At 52.8% G+C, this 23,365-nt stretch overlaps 2 protein-coding genes and 1 long non-coding RNA gene across 52 annotated transcripts in view; 2 read left to right on the top strand and 1 right to left on the bottom strand.

Annotated features, from left to right (window-relative positions):
• PPFIBP2 (PPFIA binding protein 2) overlaps window positions 1-7,100 on the top strand; it is a 153,290-nt gene extending 146,190 nt beyond the window's left edge. For 38 of the 50 annotated variants that reach the window (XM_084974863.1, XM_084974840.1, XM_084974832.1 and 35 more), the window contains 4 exons: window positions 155-343; window positions 1,381-1,557; window positions 3,538-3,603; window positions 4,631-7,100. In XM_084974863.1, coding sequence (XP_084830989.1) covers window positions 155-343; window positions 1,381-1,557; window positions 3,538-3,603; window positions 4,631-4,702 — 504 coding nt within the window. In that variant the 3' untranslated portion in view covers window positions 4,703-7,100. Of the gene's footprint in view, window positions 1-154; window positions 344-1,380; window positions 2,049-3,537; window positions 3,634-4,630 lie in introns of those variants that run through there. The other 12 variants (XM_084974848.1, XM_084974847.1, XM_084974845.1 and 9 more) reach the window with 2 other exon arrangements.
• A 7,145-nt stretch (window positions 7,101-14,245) lies between these two features.
• Window positions 14,246-21,894, bottom strand: CYB5R2 (cytochrome b5 reductase 2). Its single transcript, XM_084974978.1, is given in 10 exon segments — window positions 14,246-14,490; window positions 14,493-14,513; window positions 15,275-15,374; window positions 16,405-16,497; window positions 16,923-16,999; window positions 18,679-18,808; window positions 19,072-19,178; window positions 21,416-21,439; window positions 21,442-21,487; window positions 21,686-21,894. Coding segments are annotated over 10 exon segments (828 nt in total). The 5' UTR covers window positions 21,770-21,894; the 3' UTR covers window positions 14,246-14,344.
• On the top strand, window positions 21,808-23,030 carry LOC146399651 (uncharacterized). Its single transcript, XR_014814509.1, has 2 exons — window positions 21,808-21,950; window positions 22,850-23,030. It is a non-coding gene; the product is annotated as an uncharacterized LOC146399651 (long non-coding RNA).
• Window positions 23,031-23,365: the final 335 nt, after the last annotated feature.

Genomic DNA, 23,365 nt, shown 5'->3' with positions numbered 1-23,365 from the left:
GGCCCTGTGTGCCTGGGACACGGGACAAGTGGACGAGCCCCAGCCCCTGCCCTGGGGGCACCCCCGCCCCATAGGGGCCTGTTTCTCTGTGTCATTCCCCCGGAGCCACCCCTGGTGAGTGTCACTAGGTGTCTTGTCTGTGGTTTCTTCTTAGATCCTGGAGCCACGCTTCACGGGGGACACCCTGGCTATGCTTCTCAATATCCCGCCCCAAAAGACGCTCCTCAGACGCCACCTAACCACCAAATTCAATGCCTTGATTGGCCCGGAGGCTGAACAGGAGAAGCGGGACAAAATGACCTCACCCTCCTACACACCGCTGACCACCACAGCCAAAGTCCGGGTGAGTTGCCGGGCCCTTCCTGGGTCGGTGGAGGCCTGCCCTCTGCCTCTTGTGTTGGGCTGGGCTGCCTGAGACCAAACCCCAGTGGCCTGCCTGGATGAGGAGGCACTCTTGGCTTCTGCCCTGAGACTCTGCTCTCACCGTCTGTTCGTCTGCGTTAGGCCAGTTCCCTCCCCTCTGTGTCCAAGCGCACACAGGTTCCTTCACGCAGAAGTGATGCGCAGGCAGCATCCGGGCTCGGGCGCCTGGGAGCTGGTCCCCCAGGGCTGCCTCGACGCGTTCTGCAAAGCAGACAAGTTCCCTTTGGGCAGGCCCACCTGCATGCCATGTGCAATGTGGGGTCCTGGTCACAGCTGTCTTGCCAACTCAGGGAGTGCCCCGGTGGCCTTGCGCTGTGGAAGTGGCCAGCACACAGGCGGCCAGAGGTCCCGAGGCTGTCCAAGCACAGTACTGCTCCCTGGGACTCTCTGCGTCCCACTGAGTCTGTTCCCCCTGCTCGAGCCACACCATCCTCAGATGATACACCCCAACTGGATCTCTGGAGACCAGGCAGGCCCGTCCCCAGCAGCCCGCTGATGCTTCAGGTCCAGCTACAGTCCACACCCAGACTCCTACCCAAGGGAGCAGGACAGGCAGTGTGCTGGGGAGAGAGATGCAGGCACAGTGCTGGGGGGAGCTGGAGCGGGGGCAGGGCCACCTGGGCTGTGCGGGGCTTCCCGAGGTGCTACGAGCAGAGAGCAGGGGTGTCCCCCTGCGTGGCGCTCAGCCCCTGCGGGGACCGCAGCATCCTCTGGGAGTGCAGGGAAAGCAGGGCAAGAGTTTCGGGGACGAAGCCTTGAAGCAGCAGCTCCTTGCTGGAGACGATTTACCTGTTGGCGTCCCTGCTGCCATGCTTGCAGGAGCTCTGTTTTCCTGAGAGTTTTTCCAGAAGCCCTTTGCTCTCTTCCTTTCCTCAGGGGCCTGCTCTGAAATGCAGTGTCAGCGGTGGCTGCACACCAGCTTAATAATTTCTCATAATCTCGCATCTGTTCTTTTAGCCAAGAAAACTGGGATTCTCACATTTTGGAAACATAAGAAAAAAGAAGTTTGATGAATCAACGGACTACATTTGCCCGATGGAGCCCAGCGAGGGGGTCGCGGACGGTCACAGGGTCTACGGTGGCTTCCGGGGCCTCAGCCCCCTTGATGGCCCCGAACTGGACGGGCTGGACCAGGTGGGACAGATCAGCTGATGTCTTTGTCACCTGTGCGGCCTGTGGTCCTGGGAGCTCACAGTAACACCGTGTGTGTCACCACGTAACTGCACCTGACCCCCTGCGTGTGTGCATGCCTCCCAGAGCACGTCCCGGCCGTTGCATGTGCCTGGGCTGGTCTGTCTCTGAGCCCTGAGGGGGCCAGGTACGGAGCTGCACCTGTGCCGAGGGGCCAGGCTTGGGGACTCAGGAGGCAGCATACCTAAAGACGCTCGTACATCTTCAGTAAGGCTGGACGTGCGCCTTCAGCACCAGTGGCGACGGGTCCAGAGACCATGGACAATCCCGGGAGGCTGGGCTCTCAGGCTGCCGGCTGTGCCCAGTTGAGGGCGATCCCAAGTGCCTTAGGCCTGTGGCCAGTCTTGGCTGAGACCAAAAGGCTGGCAACAGGGAGCATCCTTCCTGCAGAGGCGGTCGCCTCTCTCCGTAATAAAGCCGTGTTTATGTACCGAGCAGGCCCTGCAGCCCGTCTTTGGTGATCTTGTCTGAGGAAGCGAGCTGGGCCAGCGGGAGGCCGAGTCCTGCTGCTCGGGCAGCTCCAGAGCCGACGCCGCTGAGCTGGGTCAGGACTGGCAGGTTTCAGGGGGGCGGTGGTGGGGGAGTGAGGCGGGCCCCTGATCCTTCAGAGGAGACCTGTGGCTTTGCTTCGGGCTCCACTGCGTGGTGTGAGGCCCAGAGGCATTTTGTGTCTCCCGTGCCGACTGGAGGCCTGTCTGTCGTTCAGACCCCAGGGGAGGTTGGTTTCCGCTTCGAGGGGTTGGGCCGCCTAGTGAGGGGGGCGTGGGGAGACCAGGTGGCCTTGCGTTTCTCCGTGTGTTGTGCCAGCTCCCCTGTACTGACCTAGCCGGGCCCGTGCCCTGTGGGGTTGGCCTGTGTTGGCAGAGCTGGAACGGACCTATTCTCCTGGTTTGGAGACTTAACTGTTAATGGGTCTTCTAGACGGGCCGCTCTGGCCGAGGGCTGAGGAGCGGACGCCACCTGCCAGTCTGGGCTCCTGTTCGTAAGATCCCAGTTTGCCCCAGCGCAGCTTTCGGCTCCGCTGGGTCCCCAGGGCCTCACCTGCAGAGGCAGGACAGCAGTGTCCTAAGTCTGGTGGCTGGGGCAGGGCCTCGTGACCCCCGCTTGGACACTGATCTGTTCCAAACAGAGGTGATGTGAAAATTTGCTTCTTAAACTACCAGCAGCTCAGGCCACGGCCTCCCCTGGAGTCCAGCCAGCGGGAGATGAGGGCACAGGCTTGGCAGCTGGCATGGCTGCCATCTGATGCCTGGGCCGGCACCACTGAATGACAGGTGCGCCCCGAGGCTTCTGCCTGCATGCTGCAGTTTAGAGCCACACACTGTGGGCTCTGCCCCTTATGTCTGAGCTCTGTGTCCTGGTGGGAGAGTCTTCTCATGCGCCTGCTCTCACACCCCACCCGGAACCGTTACGTCACTAATTCTCTCCAGCTTCAGGGAAGGCCCGTAACCCTTGGTGGCCCCAAGAAGATGCTTCCAAATCCACGACATCCACATAGGTTTAGGGACTCCCTAAAGTGAGGAAGCCCCAGGAGCTACTCCTCGAGGACGCCCAGCTACTCCCACCCTGGGCACCTGTCTGGGTTCCTGCTGGTGCCAGAAGTTGTCAGTGTGTTCAGCTCTGCCGCTCCTCGCTCCTGGGCACAGCTGGAGCCCTGAACCTGTGCTCAAGCGCTGCTCGACAGGCCCTGTCTGTGTCCTGCTCCTGTGCCCCCTTAGTGCCGGCGCCAGGTTGGGGACGCAGGAGTGTGTGCGTGACAGTGTGGGACACTGGAAGCTGTGCCTTTCCTGAGGGACAGAAGCGGGCCTGGCCCAGTCCTTGCCCGCTCTCTCGGGGAGCACGCCCGAGCAGGACTCGCATGCCGCCTCTGTGCATCATGAGCTCAGGCCGTGGGTGTTGACTAGGTTGCTGCCCATTTTACAGGTGGCACCTTCGGAGGGCACCGTGTCGCAGATAGGGCTCCTTTCCCAAGACATTCACCGCCTCACGGTAGGACTCTGACCTTCTTTCCACCGCCGGGTAGGTGTGGGGAGGCCCTGGGAGTGCGGTGCTACCGAGGTGGGGGGCAGCCGTGCTTGCTGCAGATGGGGGAGAGCGGATGGGGCCAGTGGGCTGGGAGCCTACACCAGCCCTGAGGCAGAAAGCGGTTCAGTGGCCTTTGCTGGGCTTTGTTGGCTTGCTGCTGGCCTTGGGCTCAAACCAGCGAAAGTGTGTGAGGTCGCAGGCCCTCTTCCCAGACCCTGGGCTGCTGAGGAAGCCGAGAGGCTCGACAGCTCTGGGTCCCCTGCCTCATCGGCCCAAAGCCCTGCTCTGCCCTATTTCCTATCATGCCTCTCCCTTCCCGGATGTGACAGGCATGTGAGCATCCTGGCGTGCCCAGGGGACAAATCCTGGGGGAAGCAGCTTGGTTCCGGGGAGAGGAGCCGTCTGAGGGAGGCTGACCTGGTCCCTGCTGGGACCTTGGGCAAGTCACTGTCTGTCTGAGCCCTGGCTTCCTTGTCCATCAGGCAGCCTCCTGCAAGGCTGGTAGGTGGACGAGCGGGCCGGAGGAGGCCAGTCAACAGGATGGACTGTCCGTTCCTGGACGGCTCCACACAGAGCCTGCCGGCCCCAGCGTCTGTCCCTGTTGAGGCCTCGTTGCTGTCCTTGGCTGATGCATTGAGGCCTCAAAGAAGGCAGTATTCCACGCCAAGACTGGGTCATGGGGTCTCCCTGAACCCAATCTGTTCAGCTTGTTTTTTCTTGGCTCAGACACTGAGATGCATCCATCCAGTCCTGCCCGATCACGTTAACAAGCCTTTAGTGGCCTTCACCGCAGCACCTTCCTCTGGGGTGGGAACAGCTCTCGATTGTGCTGTCTCTTCTGACCTGACACGTGGGGTCCCTGGGACCCCGTGGACTTAGAAGGGGCTGGGTCAGGCCACACCCAGGGCCCCGCTGCTTCTCCTGTAGAGGCCACATGGTGGCCTTGACTGAAAGACGTTGTTGACCGGCGCCTCCGGCCGTGTCCTTTCAGACTCTGCTCAGCCAAGACCGGCTGCTGACCGACGCCCGCCTGGCCGCCCCCAGCGCTGAGGACTGGAGCTGACTCCTTGTGGCTGAGGGGCTGGAGAGGCCCCTGCGGGGCCCGCGTCTGCCTCCCTGGGGAGCTGGTCCCCGGCTGGGCTGCAGGGCGCCTCCTACGTGCGTGTGGACAGGACGAGCCGGGCGGTGGAGCTGGTGTCAGGAGGGGGTCATGGGTGCTGTGCTCCCAGCTTTGGCACTTTGGTACGTTTATACGTGGACTGCAGGCCGCCTTTGAGGGAGGGGAACGAGATGCCAGTGCAGACTGAGATGCCCACTGTCCCTGGGGACGGTTGTGGGGCGCTGCCACCAAAGGGGGAGGGTTGTGAGTTCATAAAAGCTCTTGTTGGAAAAAGATTCCGAATGTTCCGAGTTGGGTGAGTGGCCACGGGCTCTCGCTGGGCTGCTGCACCCTGAAGCCCACGTCGTGACCCTGCTCCCAGGCACCCGACAGGGGCTGACTCACTTCCTGCTGCCCTTGGCTGCAGTGGTGTCTCAGGTCCTCCAGCTGTGAGCCTGCCAGCATCTGAGCAGGGCCTTTCCCTCATGAGCCTCAGAGGCAACTGGCAGATCAAACAGCTCCCCCAGGGCAAGGCCCTTGGCGACCCCACGCGGCGTTTCCATGGCAACACATCTCGGTATGTCCCCCTCAGGAAGAGGTACCCAAACACTGGCCCCACGGTCCCTTCCCAGTCATCTTCCCCCCCCAGTCCTGTCCCTTCCTCTTCTCCGTGTGGCAGCCCTGGCCCCTCCCCTCTGGTCTGGTCTCCACAGCTGGTCTCTCTCCTTGGTCCCTCATGCTTCCTTCCCAGTCGGACTCCAGGTCCCCCCCGGCCCCCCACCATCCCCAGAAAGATGTTTTCATCCTGGTACCTGCTAAGAACGCCTCCGTTCCACAGCTACCAAAAATTAGCATTCAACGGCCTTGGCACGCGACCCTTTCTTAAAATTCTAGTTGCTTTATAATGTAGTGTTAATTTCTGTTCTACAGCAGAGTGGTTCAGGTATACACAGATATATATACACTTTTTAAAATACTCTTTTCCGTCCGGTTTATCGTGGGACATTGGATGTGGTGCTCAGGCTCTAGAGTAGGGCCTCGTTCATCCCCTCCCTGGATAGTAGCTTACACCTGCTCATAACCCCAGCCTCCCACTCCGTCCCCCTTGGCAACCACAAGTCTGTTCTCCTTGTCCATGAGTCTGTTTCTGTTTTGTAGATAGGTTTGTGTCATATTTTAGATTCCACAAATAAGTGATATCATATGGTATCTCTTTCTTACTTCACTTAGTATGATAACCTCTAGTTGCGTCCATGTTGCTGCAAATGGCATTACCTCATTATTTCCTGTAGCCAAGTAGCAATTCATTGGGTAAAGGTGTACCTATCACCTTTATCCATTCATCTTCTGATAGACATTAGGTTGTTTCCATGTCGTGGCTCTTGTGAATAGTGCTTCTATAAACAGGTGGGTGCACCTATCTTTTTGAATTATAGTTTCGTCTGGATATATGCCCAGGAGTCGGATTGCTGGATCCTTAGTTTTTGAGGAACCTCCATACTGTTTTCCATAATAGCTGCAACAATTTGCGTTTCCAACGTATAGGAGAGTTTGCTGTTCTCTACATCCTCTGCAGCCTGTGTTATTTGTAGGCTTTTTAATGATGGCCATTTTGACTGGTCTGAGGTGATACCTCATTATAGGTTTGATTTCCGTTTCTCTAATAATTAGTGATGTTGAGCATTTTCTTAGGTGCCTGTTGTCCACTTGTATGTTGTCTTTGGAGAAATGTCTGTTTAGGTTTTCTGCCCGTTTTTGATTGGGTGGTTGGTTTTTTGGTTGATGAGTTGTTTGTATATTTGGGAGACTAAGCCCTTGTCAGTCGCATCATTTGCAAATATTTTCTCCCGTTCTATAGGTTGTCTTTTTGTTTTGTTTATGGTTTCCTTTCCTGTGCAAAAGCTTGTAAGTTTAAGTCCCATTTATTTTTGCTTTTATTTCTATTGACTTTGAAAACTGACCTAAGAAAACATTGGTATGATTTATGTAAGAGAATGTTCTCCTCTAGGAGTTTCATGGTGTGATGACTTATATTTAAGTCTTGAAGCCACTTTGAGTTTATTTTTGTGTATGATGTGAGGGTGTGTTCAGACTTCATTGATTTGCATGTGACTGTCCAACTTTCCAACATCACTTGCTGAAGAGACTGACAGTAGGTGTATGGGTTTATTTCTGGGCTCTTTATTCTAGTCCATTGATCCATATGTCTGTTTTTGTGCCAATACCATGCTGTTGTGATTACTGTAGCTTTGTAGTATAATCTGGGAGAGATACGCCTACTGCTTTGTTCTTTTTCTTCATGATTGCTGTGGTAATTCTGGGTTTTTATGGTTCCAAATAAATCCTGGGGTTATTTGTTCTAGTTCTGTGAAAACGTGTCATGGGTACGTTGCTAGGGATCAGTTTAAAGCTGTATGTTGCTTTGGGTAGTATGGCCATTTTAACATTAATTTTTCCAACCCAAGAGTATGGAAGTCTCTTTGCATTTCTTTAAAACATCTTCAAGACCCTTTGAACCTTCAGGCTTCATGAACTTTAGCCTGTGCTTCTGCCTTTCCCTCACCATGGAATGTACTTTTCTCCTACACCTTGTCACAAAGCTGAATCTTGCCTTCTGAGGCTCAGAACAGCCTCAGCCTCTTCCAGGAAGCCTTCACTGGTGCTATGGTTGGAGGTCCCCTGTGTCCCTGGGGCTGTGTGTGCTTGAGCCCAAGCACTTCCTAGCTCACCTTTCTCCCTTTTCACACCCACCCTTACCACAAACTCATCATGTACCTGCTATGCATGGGTTCCTGTAGAGACAGCAGGAGGACCCAATCGTGGTCCTCAGATGGCCCATGAGATCCATGGTAAGTTGAACCACTCACTCCTTCATATGTGCAGCTTAAGTACCTTCCATGCTGGACTAAGGAGCACTGGAGATACAGGCATGAACACCCCGCCACGGGTGCTGGTGGTCCCATGTGGGACTATAGACCTGTTTCAGGTAAGACTGTGCTGAATGTTACGGAAGTATCTATAGCCTCAGAGAGCAAGTTGTCATTTTTAATGGGTGGCTAGAGGAAGGGACTGAAAGTCTCCAAGGAAGAAGTGATACTTGAATTCCGAAAAATAAAACAGGTTCCTCAGGGCTGCCAGAGGGGGAAGGCACTCCAGGCAGATGGACCCGAAACACCCCAGAATATCTGAGGAAATGCCCCAGGTTGGTAAGACCAGGGCAGAGCTTCTTGACCTCTGTCTGGGGCTGGATAATTCTCTGATGGGCCATTGGGTGTGCTCTACATCCTTGGCTTCTCCCTCCAGATGCCAGTAGCACCCCTCTAGTTGTGATAAGCAAAAATGTCTCCAGACTTTACCTGAATGTGTCACCTCTGGTTGAGAACCACTGGGGCTGAGAAGGGGGGCAGAGTGCGAGGCCCAGGGAAGAAAGAATGTAGTGTGTTTAGCTGGAGCCGCACCAAGAAAGTCTTTGTAAACCAGGCTTCTGGAATTTATCTTGGAGACAGGGTGTCCAGAGAGGGCCTACTGAAAGCAAAGAGAGGTTTAAAGCAGGGGAAAAGCATGGTATGACTTGTGTTTAAAAACATACGAAGGTAGGAACTTACTCATAGTGCAGTGCTCAGCACTGTCTTTCTGAGAAGAGAGCTCACCTGGATGGGTAAAGGCTAAGTCACCTCCCCAACTCCCACTGGCTGTCCTGAGACCAACCTGGGTTAGGCCACCCAGTGGGTGCTACACTGCTGTACTTCAGAGAATTCTCTGGCCACTCTCTCCCTCCTGTAACTCCTCACTTCCCCCTATACACATACATTGAGAGAGAAACCCAGTGACACCAAGTTCAAGCAATGCTGCTACTATGCGTTTTTTTTTTTTTTTTTTTTTTTTTTGCAAAAACTAGCTTTTGCCAGTTAAACCCAGTTTGATGTGCAGCTCTGTCACCTACTACTGGCTGAATGACCTGGGGATACTAACTTCATCTCTAAGCCTCAGTTTCCTCATCCCTGAAGAATTTCTGACTTGTTAAGAGAATTATACAAAATGAAGCATGGGGGGAGAGCATCCAAGATGGCAGAGTAAAAAGACCCCAAACTCCTCATCTCCTCTCAGGAAGACATCAAAAATCATCAATGAAAAAGACCAAAACATACCAGAAGAGATCTTCTCCAGTTAAAGACATAAAGAAGGAGCCACAACAAGATGGGTAGCATGGGCAGACTCATGATATTATCAAATCCCACACCCTCCAGGGTGGGGTGACCTACAAATGAGGATTTTATTGTAGAGATGTTCCCATAGTGGTGAGATTTCTGAGCCCTACAATTGGCTACCCAACCTGGGGGGGCAGAGGGTCCAGCACTGGAATTGAGCCTCCAGAGCATCTCTCTTTGAGGGCCCGCCCACCAGTGGGCCAGCACAACCTTTGGTCCACAGCAGACCTCCTACTCAGCTGTGTCAGGAAGCAGCACCCTGTCCACCAATGATGTGAAATAAGCTCTGGGATCCCTGGGCCCTACAGCTAGACTCCAGGAACCAGCTCTGCCTGCCAATAGTCCATCATTAACCCAAGGATCTGGCTTCATCTACCAGAGGACCCTGATTGCACTTACCAGGGAGCTAGCACAAGCACCCGGCCCCCTACCATTCTACAACTAACCACCTAATGACCAGGCCCCACTAAACAGCAGCATTAACACAAGGCAGAACCTGGCAACCAACTATATACTAGGTTATGAGATGAGGGAGCAATCCAAAAAGAAGATATAAAATTATAAATACATATATACACCCAACATAGAAGCACCACAATACATAAGGCAAATTAATAACATAAAAGGAGAGATTGACAGGAACACAATAATAGTGGCCTTTAACACCCCACCTCCATCAATGGACAGATCATTCAGATAGAAAATTCATAAGAAAACACAGACCTACTTGATGTTTATAGAGCCTTCCATCTAAAAGCAGCAGAATACAGTCTTCATTCTTAGGCATACATGGAACATTCTCCAGGGCAGATCACATTCTAGGCCACAAAACAAGCCTGGTAAATTTAAGAAAAATTCATATCAAGCATCTTTTCCAACCACAAGATTATGAGACTAGAAATCAAAAGAACAAAACTGCAAAAAACACAAACACATGGAGGCTAGACAATATGCTATTGAGGAAATCAAAAAGTATCTAGAAACAAAAACATGACAATCAAAAAACCTATAAGATAAAGCAAAAGCAGTTCTAAGAGGAAAGCTTATAGCAATATAATCTTTCTTTCTTCAGTAAACCAGAAAAACCTTAAACAACCTAACCTTACTTAAAGCAACAGAGAAAAGAACAAATAAAAATCAATGTTAGTAGAAGGAAAAAAAGCATAAAAATCAGGGCAGAAACAAATGAATTAGAGATTTAAATAGATAAGAGTAGTGAAACTAAAAGCTAGTTCTGTGAAAAAAAAATTGATAAACCTTTAGGAAGACTTATCAAGAAGAAAAGTGAGAGGGCCCACATCAATAAAATCAGAAATGTAAAAAGATGTTACAATCAACACCATAGGAACACAAAGGATCATAAGAGACAAGCAACCATACACCAATAAAATGGACAACCCAGATGAACAAATTCTTCAAAAGGTATAATACCAAGACTGAGCCAAGAAGAATCTGAAAATATGAACAGATCAATTGCCAGTACTGGAATTGAATCAGCAATCTTAAAAACTCCCAACAAACAAAAAGTCCAGGATCTGATGGCTTCACAGGCAAATTCTACCGTCCATTTATAGAAAACACCTATCCTTCTGAAATTATTCCAAAAAAAAAAAAAAAACCTGCAGAGAAAGGAACACTTCCAAACTCATTCTATGAAGCTACCATAGATACCACTATTAGACAAAAATATCACAAAAAATGAAAATTACAAGTCATTATCACCGATGAACAGAGATGCAAAAATCCTCAGCAATACTAGCAAACCTACTCCAACAATGTATTAAACGGTTCAGACACCATGATCAACCGGTATTTATCCCAGGGGTATAAGGATTTTTCAATATCCACAAATCAATGAGTGTAATATACCACATTAACAAATTGAAAAATAAAAACCACATGATCATCTACAATAGGCTGAGAAAATTCTTGCATACAATTCAACATCCATTTGTGATAAACTCCAGAAAGTGGGCACAGAACCTCTCTCAACATAATAAAGGCCATATATGACAAACCCACAACTAATACCATTCTCAATAGTGAAAAGCTGAAAGCATTCCCTCTAAGATCAGGAGCAAGACAAGGATGCCCCTCTCACCACTTTTATTCAACATAGTTTTGGAAGGCCTAGCCATAACAATTGAATATAACTGTCACTGTTTGTGGATGGCATGATACCATACAAAGAAAATCCTAAAGGCACCATCAGGAAGCTACTAGAGGTCGTCAATTAATTTGGTAAAATTGCAGGATAAAAAATTAACATAGAAATCTGTTGCATTTCTATACACTAATGATAAAATATAAAAAAGAGAAATTAAGGAAATCCTGTCTACCACTGCAACAAAAAAATACCCAGGAATAAACCCATCCTAAGGAGGTAAAAGACCTGTACTCTGGAAACTGCTAAGATGCCAGTGGGAGAAACTGAAGATGACACAAATGGGAACATATACCACATTCTTGGGTCGGAAGAATCAATATTGTTCAAATGACCATAATACCCAAGGCAATCCTCAGATTCAGTGCAATCCCTCTCAAATTACCAATGGCATTTTTCACAGAATTGGAACAATAATTTTAATTTATACGAAACACAAAAGACCCCAAATAGCTGTAACAATTTTGAGAAAGGAGGACAAAGCTGGAGAAACTACACTCCCTGACTTTAGAGTATACTACAAAGCTACAGTCATAAAACAATATGATCAATAATAGAAAAGGATAGAAAGCGCAAAAATAAAATCACACACCTATGGTCAACTATTCTACAACAAAGGAGGCAAGAATATACAATGGAGAAAAGACAGTGTGTTCAATAAGTGATGCTAAGAAAATTGGACAGCTACACGTAAAAGAATTAAATTAGAACATTCTCTAACACCATATACGAAAATAAACACAAGTGGTTTAAAGACCTAATTGTAAGACTGGATATTATAAAACTCCTAGAGAAAATCCTAGGCAGGGGATTCTTCTCCATAAATCACAGCAACACTTTTTTTTCCCTTTTAGGGCTGCACACATGGCATATGGAAGTTCCCAGGCTAGGGGTCAAATTGGAGCTGCACCTGCAACCTATTTCATAGCTCAGAGCAACACTGGATCCTTGACCTACTGAGTGAGGCTGGGGTCAAACCCACATCCTCATGGATGCCAGTTGGGTTCATTTCTGCTCTGTCACAATGGGAACTCCAGCAGCAACAATTTTTTGAATCTCTTAGAGTAATGGAAACAAAAGCAAAAATAAACAAATGAGACCTAATTTAACTTAAAACTTTTACACAGCAAACTATAAACAACAAAAAGACAACCAATGAAATGGGAGAAAATATTTGCAAATAATGCAATCAACAAGGAATTAATTTCTAAAATATACAAACAGCTCATACAGGTCAATATCAAAAAACAAAACCCAATCAAAAAATGGGCAAAAGATGCAAATGGACATTTCTCCAATGAAGACATACAGATAGCCAACAGGCACATGAAAAGATGCTCATCATCCCTAATTATTAGTGAAACGCAAACCCAAAATACAATGAGGTGCCACCTCGCACTGGTCAGAATGGCCATCATCAAAATATATTAAGTGCTGGAGAAAAGGGAATCCTCTTACATAGTTGGTGGGAATGTAAATTGGTGCAGCCACTATGGAAGATAGTACAGAGGCTTGAAAAACTAAAAACAGAATTGCCATATGATCCCAGAATCCCATTCCTGGGCATATGTCTGGAGAAAACGATAATTCAAGAAGATGCATGCACTCTACTATTCACTATCACACTAACTAAGACATGGAAATAACCTAAATGTCCATCAACAGATGAATGGATAAAGAAGATATATTTATATAATGGAATATTACTCAGCCATGAAAAAGAATGAAATGTTATTTGCAGCAACCTGGATAGACCTAGAGATTATCTTACTGAGTGAAATATGTCAGAGAAAGACAAATGTCAAATGATATAATCTATATGTGGAATCTAAAAAATGATACAAATAGAAATAGACTCATAGGCATAGAAAACAAACTTATGGTTAACAAAGGGGAAGGGGGGGAATAAATTTAGAATTTGGAATTAACAGATATGTACCATAATATATAAAATAAACAACAAGGACCTACTGTATAGCACAGGGAACTATATGCAATATCTTATCTATAGTGGAAACTAACCTGAAAAAGACGAACTGAATCACTTTGCTGTACACTTGAAGTACTTTAAATCAACTATATTTTGATAAAAAATATCAAGAGCAGAAGTGGTTCTACCCCACTTAGAGATAACAAAGCAAGAGTTCCCATTGTGGCTCAGGAGTAATGAACCCCGCTAGTATCCATGAGGATGCAGGTTTGGTCCCTGGCCTTGCTCAGTGGGTTAAGAATCTGGCATTGCCATGAGCTGTGGTGTAGGTCACAGACACAGCTCGGATCCCGAGTTTCTGTGGCTGTAGTGTAGGCCAGCAGCTGCAGCTCTGATTCTCCCCCTAGCCTGGGAACTTGCATGTGCCACAGGTACCGCTCCTAAAAAGAAAGAACAAAACAATAGAGTGCATCCCGATCACAAACAGCAGATGGTGATAGAGAGCTACAAAGCAACGGCATGCTGTCCTGACTATAACCAGCAGGTGGTGATAGTGAGCACTTTTACCCTTTGGGATATGAAGGGTTTAAGGAACAGCTTTAGGAACCTGATTTTGTTTGTAAGTTCAGAAGCTTTTGTACTAACCACCCCTACCCCACCACAGAAGAGTAGGGCCTGGCATGTAGAGGATGCTAATGAAGAAGCACCCCTTACCTCCATTTGTTGTGCAAAGAGCAGGGAGTCTAGAATTCCTGGAGCCCACCTTGACTCCTGCCCTGATGGGTGTTTTTACCACCATTCCCACTTCCAGGGTCTCCTATAATGGAAAGGAGAGTGCATGTGGAGGGTGCCTGAGCCCTCTAACAGGTCTTACCTTAAAGACAGAACTCCAGAAAAGGGGTTCAGGAGGAATTGCTGGGAGCTGACGGAGCCTCCTTGGGTTCCTCTGGAGTCCTGCCCCAGCTCTGCCCTCCGGAGGACACACAGATGCCAAGCCACGTGTGGGGCGGGCCAAGCCTAGAGAGTAGGTCCCCCACAGAGCCACACTCAGGTCTCTGCACTGCATTTCCCCTAAACTATGGGGAAAAGACACTGAAATTGAATGCCTCCAAGCCTCCCCAAGCAAGGTGGCCTCAGAAGCCACTCTGTCTCCAGCCTCTTGAACCTGCTTCTCAGGCCCACACCAAAAGCAGTGTACCCGCATGCCCAAGGGTGTGTTCGGAAGCCAGTTTAACGTGGTGACGCTGAGCGCCCTCTGAAACTTGAACAGGACCGGGCCACTTTGCGAAGAGCAGGCCGAGGCGTTAGTAGGTGAAAGCCATGTCCTTGGCGTCAGCCAGTCTCTCCAGGGGCGGGGGCGCAGCGTCTGCATCAGGGGCGGGGCCCGCACACCAGGATGAAGGTGGACCCCCAGGGGGAGGGAGGGGCTCCTTGATCAGGCCCGCGGTAGGAAGCCCAAGCTGTACTTCCAGCCTGAGACTCAGCAGAGGAACAAAAGGCCAGGTGCGTCCCTGAGCCCTGGCCTCCGGCCCTCCCCCCTCAGGCCAGGGAGAGGGGACGGGGCTGCGTCCAAGGCTCAGCCTCCAGCACTGCTCTTCTGGGTGCGGGGAGGATGGGGGGACCCAGGCTGCTCTGTGAGTATTCACCCCAGATCCCAGCCCCCGCTGGGACTCTGAGGCCCCGGCTGGTGTCTGCCTGCTCTGAGATGAGAGCACCACCGTGAGACAGACCACGGGAAGCCAGACAGTGGGAATCCGCACAGTGACCAGGGGCTGTGCCATGGCACCTGGGGACCAGGTCGGTCGGGTGGCGCTCTCTGCTGGGCAGTAGGAGGCATGACAAGGCAGGCTCAGCTAGAGTGTGCGGGAGAGGCAGCCTGCGGGTGTGCAGGCTTTGAGGGCTGTGTGCACTGGTGGCGGGGGAGCTCTGCCTGTGAGGACTGGCCGAGGCGAGGGCATGGGGACAGAGCATCGGTGGCCGTAGTTAGTGCAGCAGATGCTCTGTCCCTTGCCGTGCGGAAGCCGGTGGCCCCTGACGTTTGCTGCGGTGTGTAGAGGGCACTGGGGCGTCAGACACCTGCCCTCCGCTGCCCTCACCAGAAGCTCACCCCACCTCTCCTCTCCCTCCAATGCCTGCATTTCCCACATAGAGACGGAGCCTCAACCTCAGCCTCCGAGCCCAGCCAGGGACTGGCCCCTGATTAAGTCCGGGGTTGGGGACAATGGGGACTGTACCGTCAGGAGGCTTGTCCAGGGTGTATCACAAGTTGAGCTGCTTTGGGTGGGTTCTGGCAACTTCTTCAAGCTCCTCTCTCAGCAAGATATCCTCCTCAGTCTAGAAAAGAAGCAACTTGAGCTGTGCCCCTCCCGGGGGGCTGCCTGTTCCGAGGGTCAGCACATTCCTGCTCCTGCTGCCTCTTTCCAGCTGGAATGTGCACAGCAGATTCTGGGGTCTGATTCTGGGAGGCTCCCACACGACCAACCCCCTCTTGGGGGCACAGACGGTGGGTGTCGACCCTCTGGATGGGAAGCTGTGGCTGAGCACTGGGTCCCAGCCCCAACTGCTACAGCCGCCCTGAGCACCAGGCCGGCAAAGCCCACTGGCCCGGGATCCCCAGCAGGAGAACGAAGGTGGCCACACGTGACACCATATACTCCACCTCCAGCCCTGGAGAGCCACAGGGCAGGACGAGGCCGGAGCCTGTGCTGGGGAGAGTGAGCAAAGCCGGAGAATCTCAGAGACACAGGCTCTGAGATACTACACTCAGGACTCGGATCTTAAAACGCATCATGGCCCATCCCAGTAATTCTACTTCTGGGATTCTGTTTAAGAAGAGCTAAGTGATGGAGCCTAGACATAATTATTCATCTCTCATTCATGATTTACAACTGGAAACAACCTGAATATAGAAGATTTAGTAAATGATGGTGTGACTTGATACAGATGAAAATATAAAAGGTTTTAATAAGAAAATGTCGCGTGAAAAAAACTAAAAATGAAGAAGTATATATGCACAACACATACGTAATTGTGACAGTATAGCAATGAGTAGAAAAAAGGCCAAAAAAAGTAAAATATTTATATGCTTCTGAATTTTCTGAAATTTCCACTAAAGACACCTGTGATTTTAGATTGGGAAGAGCCCAGACTTATGTATTAAGGAAAGAGCTTAAAAAACAGGAACAATGGAAAACCAGGCCTGGCCTCGGCTTCTCCGGCCACCTTACTCATGCCCAGTGAGCCCCTCCACAGCCCTGGGGCCCGAGCAGCAGGAGCTCGGTGATTTGGGGGCCGGGGGCACGCAGAGGCCCCACTCAGCCAACAGTGGGACATCCCCCGCCCTCACGGCAGACTCAGAACTGACCTGGTTGGCGAAGATGAGGGAGGTCCTGGTCCTGGTGATGCAGCAGATGAGCTGCAGCAGGGGCGCGATGCCCGCAACGCAGGTAGCGGCTCCCTCACCCCAGTCGGAGCTCTTGAGTGTCCTCATTTGTGAAGCAGAAATGAAAGTAAATGGGCCGCTTTCAAGGCAGCTGTGGTGATGCTTGGCTCGTCGTAGTTACGTGTTTGCTCTCATCTTTCAGGTGTTATTTTCAAGGGGTGCCGAGCATTAGGCTCAACAGCACCCAGGAGCCCTTGGGAGACCACGCATGGGCCTGCCCAGCCTGGCTCCCAGCCTCTTGCATGTTCCCAGCCTGCCTGGGAAGCTCCAGGGGCAGCTCACAGGATGAGGGGAGAGGGGACAGGGCTCACAGAGTCAGCGTCCAGACATTAACCCTGTGCTCCCATCACAAACAGCTAGGGATGGAAGGTCTGGCATCACCCTTCTGGGATAGATGACTCCTTCCCCAGGGAGGGAGCCCCGTCGCCTCTGACCTGTGCCCCAGCGATCATTCCCAAGTGACGGGCCGGTCTGTTTTCAGACTCTCTCCCTTTGTATTGTTTGACTGTAAACCTCCCTGGAAACACAGGATACTTCTGAGGTCCACAGCTCTTGCCTGAGAACCTGCAAACATCACTGAAGACTCCCAGGAGGTGAGTCCACCTAAGGGAGCGCCGCACCATTTCAAGGCAGAGGAGCAAGCCAGAGGGCCTCCTCGGCCAGCCCCAGCTCTCCGGTGCCCAAAACACATCCTGAGGAAAAACTTCCATCCTTCCATCCATTCATCCACACTCACATCCATCCACCCTTCCATCCATCCATCCATCCTTCCATCCACCCATCCTTCCTTCCATCCACCCACTCTTCCATCCATCCATCCATCTTTCCATCCACCCTTCCATCCATCATTCCTTCCATCCATCCACCCACCCTTTCATCCATCCATCCATCCTTCCTTCCATTCATCCTTCCATCCACCCACCCTTCCATCCATCCTTCCATACATCCTTCCATCCATCCGTCCAACCACCCACCCTTCCATCCATCCATCCTTCCTTCCATCCATCCATCCGCCCTTCCATCCATCCATCCTTCCATCTTTCCATCCACCCTTCCATCCACCCACCCTTCCATCCATCCTTCCATACATCCTTCCATCCATCCGTCCAACCACCCACCCTTCCATCCATCCATCCTTCCTTCCATCCATCCATCCGCCCTTCCATCCATCCATCCTTCCATCTTTCCATCCACCCTTCCATCCACCCATCCTTCCTTCCATCCATCCACCCACTCTTCCATCCATCCACCCACTCTTCCATCCATCCATCCATCTTTCCATCCATCCTTCCATCCATCCGTCCATCCACCCACTCTTCCATCCATCCTTCCATCCATCCATCCATCCACCCTTCCATCTTTCCATTCACCCTTCCTTCCATACATCCTTCCATCCATCCGTCCATCCACCCACCCTTCCATCCATCCATCCTTCCTTCCATTCATCCATCCTTCCATCCTTCCTTCCATCCATCCAACCACCCTTCCTTCCATCCACCCTTCCTTCCATATATCCTTCCATCCATCCGTCCGTCCATCCATCCGCCCTTCCACCCATCCATCCTTCCTTCCATCCATCCATCATTCCATCCATCCAACCACCCTTCCTTCCATCCATCCACCCTTCCATCCTTCCTTCCATCCACCCATCCTTCCTTCCATCCATCCTTCCATCCATCCACCCACTCTTCCATCCATCCATCCATCTTTCCATCCATCCTTCCATCCATCCTTCCTTCCATCCATCCATCCTTCCATCCTTCCATCCATCCATCCAACCACTCTTCCATCCATCCATCCACCCACTCTTCCATCCATCCATCCATCTTTCCATCCATCCTTCCATCCATCCTTCCTTCCATCCATCCATCTTTCCTTCCATACATCCTTCCTTCCCTCCATCCTTCCTTCCTACCTTCCATCCATCCTTCCACCCTTCCACCCATCCATCCAGCCACTCACCCATCTTCCATTTTTCAGCAACAGCAAATGCTTCTCATGTACCAGGTGTACCATGATGGGGAAGCTCCCCATCATTCCCATGCCTTTATGATGCTCACAATCTCAGAGCGGGTGTGTGAGGGACTGCATGAAGCCCACGTGACTCAAATCTGAGGAGTTTTCTAGAACAATATGACGGCTGTAGGGATCTCCCTCCTCCCAGCCTGAGGTCCCAGGTAACCCCCCCCCCAGGACCTGACCCATGATAGAATGGGCATCCAGATGGGCCTTGAAAAAGGATGGTGTCCCCAGTTTTCATGTTCTCCAGGTTCTGAGTCATCTTCCCCCCATCCGGATGATTAGGGTGTACGTTTTTGAAGTAGATCTGGAAATAGGGCAGCATGGATTTCACACCTTCAGACCTGAAGCCACAGCCACACATGCCTCAAGAATATACCTGCTACCAGGGGCCATGAAGAGCTCTAAGCTCTGTGAGCCCTGTCCCCTCACCCCACACCCTGAGTCATCACCAGGTCGTCGGCTTCACTGTTAAGCGATGCCGCTGGGGAGCCCTGTCCAGGGCACGTGTCCTTCTCCACCTATCACCCCAAACAGGCTCGTGAGCTGGACATGGCAGGCATCATTTACCTTGATAACTACGTCCACGAAGCCCAGATCATCATCACTGGACACAGGCGTGTAAGCCCTGACCACCAAGACACCGTCGGTTTTGGCCAAGAGGTGAACAGAGGTACCTAGAGAAAAGGCAGAGTTAAGACTGAGCAGGGCAGCCTGACAGGACCAGGATTCTCTAAAGGACTGAGCTTGAGGGTGAGGGTGGGGGGTGCCTACTGCGGCAGGGGGCATGGGTGGAGGGGTGCACCGGGAGACGGGTGCACTGGGTGGAGGGGTGCACCGGGAGGCGGGTGCACTGGGTGAAGGGGTGCACAGGGAGGCGGGTGCACTGGGAGGAGGGGTGCCCATGAGGAGAGGTGCGCAGGGAGGAGGGGTCCATGGGGAGGCAGGATGCACGGGAGGAGGGCCAAGCAGGGAAGGAGCCCAAGTCCAGGATGCCTGGATCCCAGGCTTGCCCTTGTCCCCCCTGTGCAACCCTGGACACGTCCCTTCACCCTCTATGTCTGCCCTGATCTGCCCGGTCTGTGTCCGGCTGCCTGGCCCAGGGCCGGCCTGGGCTCGCAGGTCCCTGGTCTGTGTCCGGCTGCCTGGCCCAGGGCCGGCCTGGGCTCGCAGTCCCTGGTCTGTGTCCGGCTGCCTGGCCCAGGGCCGGCCTGGGCTCGCAGGTCCACGGTCTGTGTCCGGCTGCCTGGCCCAGGGCCGGCCTGGGCTCGCAGTCCCTGGTCTGTGTCCGGCTGCCTGGCCCAGGGCCGGCCTGGGCTCGCAGGTCCCTGGTCTGTGTCCGGCTGCCTGGCCCAGGGCCGGCCTGGGCTCGCAGTCCCTGGTCTGTGTCCGGCTGCCTGGCCCAGGGCCGGCCTGGGCTCGCAGGTCCACGGACCACGAGCTCCAGCAGGAGCCCTGCGCCTCCCTGGTCCACGGCTCTGCTGAAGGGCAGCCATCGAATTCTGAACTTCGTGTAATTCTGCCCCTCTGGGGTAGAAACAGATGGCCCAGGGGTGCCCAGAGGCCTGCGGGCCATGGCTACCTCCCAGCATCACGGGATGGGCTGGGCCACGCAGGTTCCTGCGGGATCTGACACGGGCGGCCCTGGTGACTAAGGCGAGGAGCCGTGAGGGAGAAGCTCCATCACGAGATGCTGAGGGCCCAGAGCGCCCGAGGGAGCAGGAGCTGTGTGGGCAGAGGACGGAGGGATGGGCGGTGCGGACAGAGCCTTGGGAGAAACGGAGGGAGGGAGGGGAGGAGGAAAGGGGGAGGGGTCCTGAGGCTGGAGGGCCCAGAAGGGACGGCTCACTGACCAGCCACGGCCTGGGTGGGCACCGGGATCCCGGCAATAAACACCTGAAACAGCTTCCTGCCGAGAACCAGGCTGAGACTAGGAGCCCCAGAGAGGCTCTTGCAGATGCACCAAGCTGGGCCTGGCCTGGGAGTGGCCCCAGAGAGGGCCCCACAGGGCCCGCCTCTCACCCCTTCATGTCGCAGAGGTGCCTGAGTCTTCGCAGCCAACTCCCCAGAAGCCCCGAAATCAGCCGGTCCTGCCAACTGGGCACTGCCCGCCCCAGGGCCAAGGAGACAGAGGTCTCGGCACTTTCTAGCAAGTTTGATTTCTCAAAGCATTTCATTCTTTAGCCTTCTCGCCAATAGGACTGGCCTTGCAAGCCAGGCAGAGGCTGGACAGCAGTGGACACTCAGCTCCCACGGGTGAAGAGGGAGGGGGAGCTCAAGGGCCAGGCCGGCTGCCTCGTGGGTCAGTGCGTCACCTGAAGAGGTGACATCAAGTTCTACCCCCACCCCCGTGCACAGGACAAGGGGGCCGTGGATGAGGCCGGCCAGCCCCACAGCAGGCTGCACAGTGTCAGGTGTGGGCCTAGCAGAGCAGTAAGGCTGCTGCAGCCGCCTGGCGGTGGAACAGATTAGAAAGGGGCGAACTCAGAACTCGCAGACGGCTGGGACTCCCATCCGCAGTGGGTCTGAGACCCCAGTGCAGAGCAGTTTCCAGTTTCTGAATTTTCACATCAACTGCTTAACCCGCACAAGACCAGTGGGAAATGCCAGTTCATGGACTGAGGCTCAGAGGGGTGGAGGGACTTCCCTGAGGTCGCCCAGCAAGGAGCCGGAACTGGGACCTTCGCCCTTCGGACTTTAGCCTCACTTGTTTGCAGTTCTCAGTGAGACCGGCTTTGGTGTCAGCCCTACTGGAACAATGACAAAGGGAAGGGTCGGTCCCCAGCCCGTCTCCCCACCTCTCTTCTTCAGGAAAGACAGCAGGGCAAGCTCCAGACCTCAGCAGAGGCGCCTCCCTTTGGAGCAGAGCGCCTGCAGGGCCCCCAGCCCTGGGGATGACACCAAACCCACTCACCCACGGGAGGCCCTAAGGCATGGTCGGCGAGGGCAACCCAAAGCGGAACCTCTGGGTGTTGTGGTTGATTTGCTAATGAAACAGAAACCACAGGCAGGCTCTGTCAGCTTTCCGGAAGCCTTGCTGGGCAGCTGAGATGCCTGGGGAAGGCGCTCCCAGCGTACACACACAGGCAGCGGCAGCCAAACTAGACGCCAGGACATGCCCACTGCACGGCCCCACCTCCTCAGCCAGCCCAACCCCGACCCTGGCATCGCGAGGAGGGCTGACCCATGACCTGTTTCTCAATCAGGGTAGCGGGTACTCGGTTTCAGGGTCCTGCAAAGTGACAGGACGTTTCCTCTTTGAGTTCATGCTCTTCAATGCCAACGGGAGCGCCGCGACCCCAACGACAGGGACGGGTCCTACTGGACACAACGTGAGCAGGGTGGCTCGGGCCCTGCCGGCCCTGCAGGATGGCTCTCGGGCATGGCGGCACCCTCCCCACGCCAAAGGCACGTATGAAGCGGGCTGTTCTGAAGGAAACTAGGCGGAGGTAAAGATACTAAAACAGGAGGCGGGCGGAGTCTACGGTGGACCCGGCGGGTCGGGAGGGGCCGGCTGCAGATCAGACTAAAGGAGACGTTTCAGCTTCCCAGGCAGACGGCCCGGGAGTGCTAATGCCGCCAGGCCTTTGCTGCCATCTGTCTCCATCCTGGCTACGGCCAAGGGTGCAAGCCCTGAAAGTCACCCTTTGAGGTGAGGGGGTGAGGACATTGCTCCTAATACACAATTCGGGATGAAGACGCCAACCCCCAGGGGCAGAGCTGGGGGACGAGCTGCTGAGAGCCAGGAGGGATGGGGCTTGCCTTCCCCGGCGCCCTTCTGGGTCTGGTGGGGGCAGGAGTGGGGTGGGGTGGGTACCTCTGTAGCCAGAGCTGTTCTTGGCTCAAATCCCATCAACCCCCACTGGCAGCAGGGTCCTTGCTGAAAATCTCCACCACCCCCCCACCCCCCCCACAGCTTTAGCAGAAGGAAACATAAATCTTTAAGAATCCAAAGATAAGAAAGGAAGCTACTGGGAGTTCCCGTCGTGGCTCAATGGTTAACAAATCTGACCAGGAACCATGATGTTGCGGGTTCAATCCCTGGCCTCGCCCAGTGGGTAAAGGATCCGGCGTTGCCGTGAGCTGTGGTGTATGTGCAGACGAGGCTCAGATCCCGCGTTGCTGAGGCTCTGGCGTAGGCTGGTGGCTACAGCTCCAATTGGACCCCTAGCCTGGGAACATCCATATGCTGCGGGAGCGGCCCAAGAAAAGGCAAAAAAAAAAAAAAAAAAAAAAAAAAAGAAAGGAAGGAAGCTACACACAAGCAAAAATCCAGCTGGGACCAAGATGGCCTCAAATCTGACCTCCGACAGACCTTGAGTCTCATCATGCCTTGATTTTCCTCCAGTAACAGGTTAGAAGACACACCTACCAGTGGCGGCCACCAAGTATCCAGGACCAAATAAGGATAAAAAGGGGTGGCACCCCACTCCCTGGAAAGTCCTGCCCCTTCCAGGGCTGGCACAGGCAGCCCTGGTGTGGACATTTTTTAGTATCTCTTATGCAGAATAAAGCTTATGCTTCCTCATCATGAGCCTCATTCCTCCCCTTTCATCTTTAGTCTTTAAAATTAAGTCCGTCTTGCTAGGTGGGTAAGATGCTGATCTGTCAACCTAGTTCCCACTTTTCTATTCCTTGACCACCGAGTAAAGCTTATGCTACACTGATCTCAGCTTGGGTTTCATTATTCACCTACTTGAACCTGAACAGAAAAAGAACCTTCCCCAAACCAAGGTGGAGGGCCTCGGCTACACCAGGGCCTGAGCAGCGTCTCTCCATATGACTTAATTCAGCAACGAAATTTTGTGTCCAACGTGGGGCCCCTTCCATCTCGTAACTCAAGACCTGCCTCCTGCCCCAGGGC

This window comes from Sus scrofa, chromosome 9 (genome assembly GCF_054392235.1).
Source record: "Sus scrofa isolate SSC_HxYL_T2T_F1_AM1 chromosome 9, Sscrofa_HxYL_maternal_Yorkshire_Landrace_v2.0, whole genome shotgun sequence".
NCBI classification, from domain to species: Eukaryota; Metazoa; Chordata; class Mammalia; order Artiodactyla; family Suidae; genus Sus; species Sus scrofa.
The sequence above is the reverse complement of the archived record's forward strand: the minus strand, read 5'-3'. Positions and strand labels throughout refer to the sequence as shown.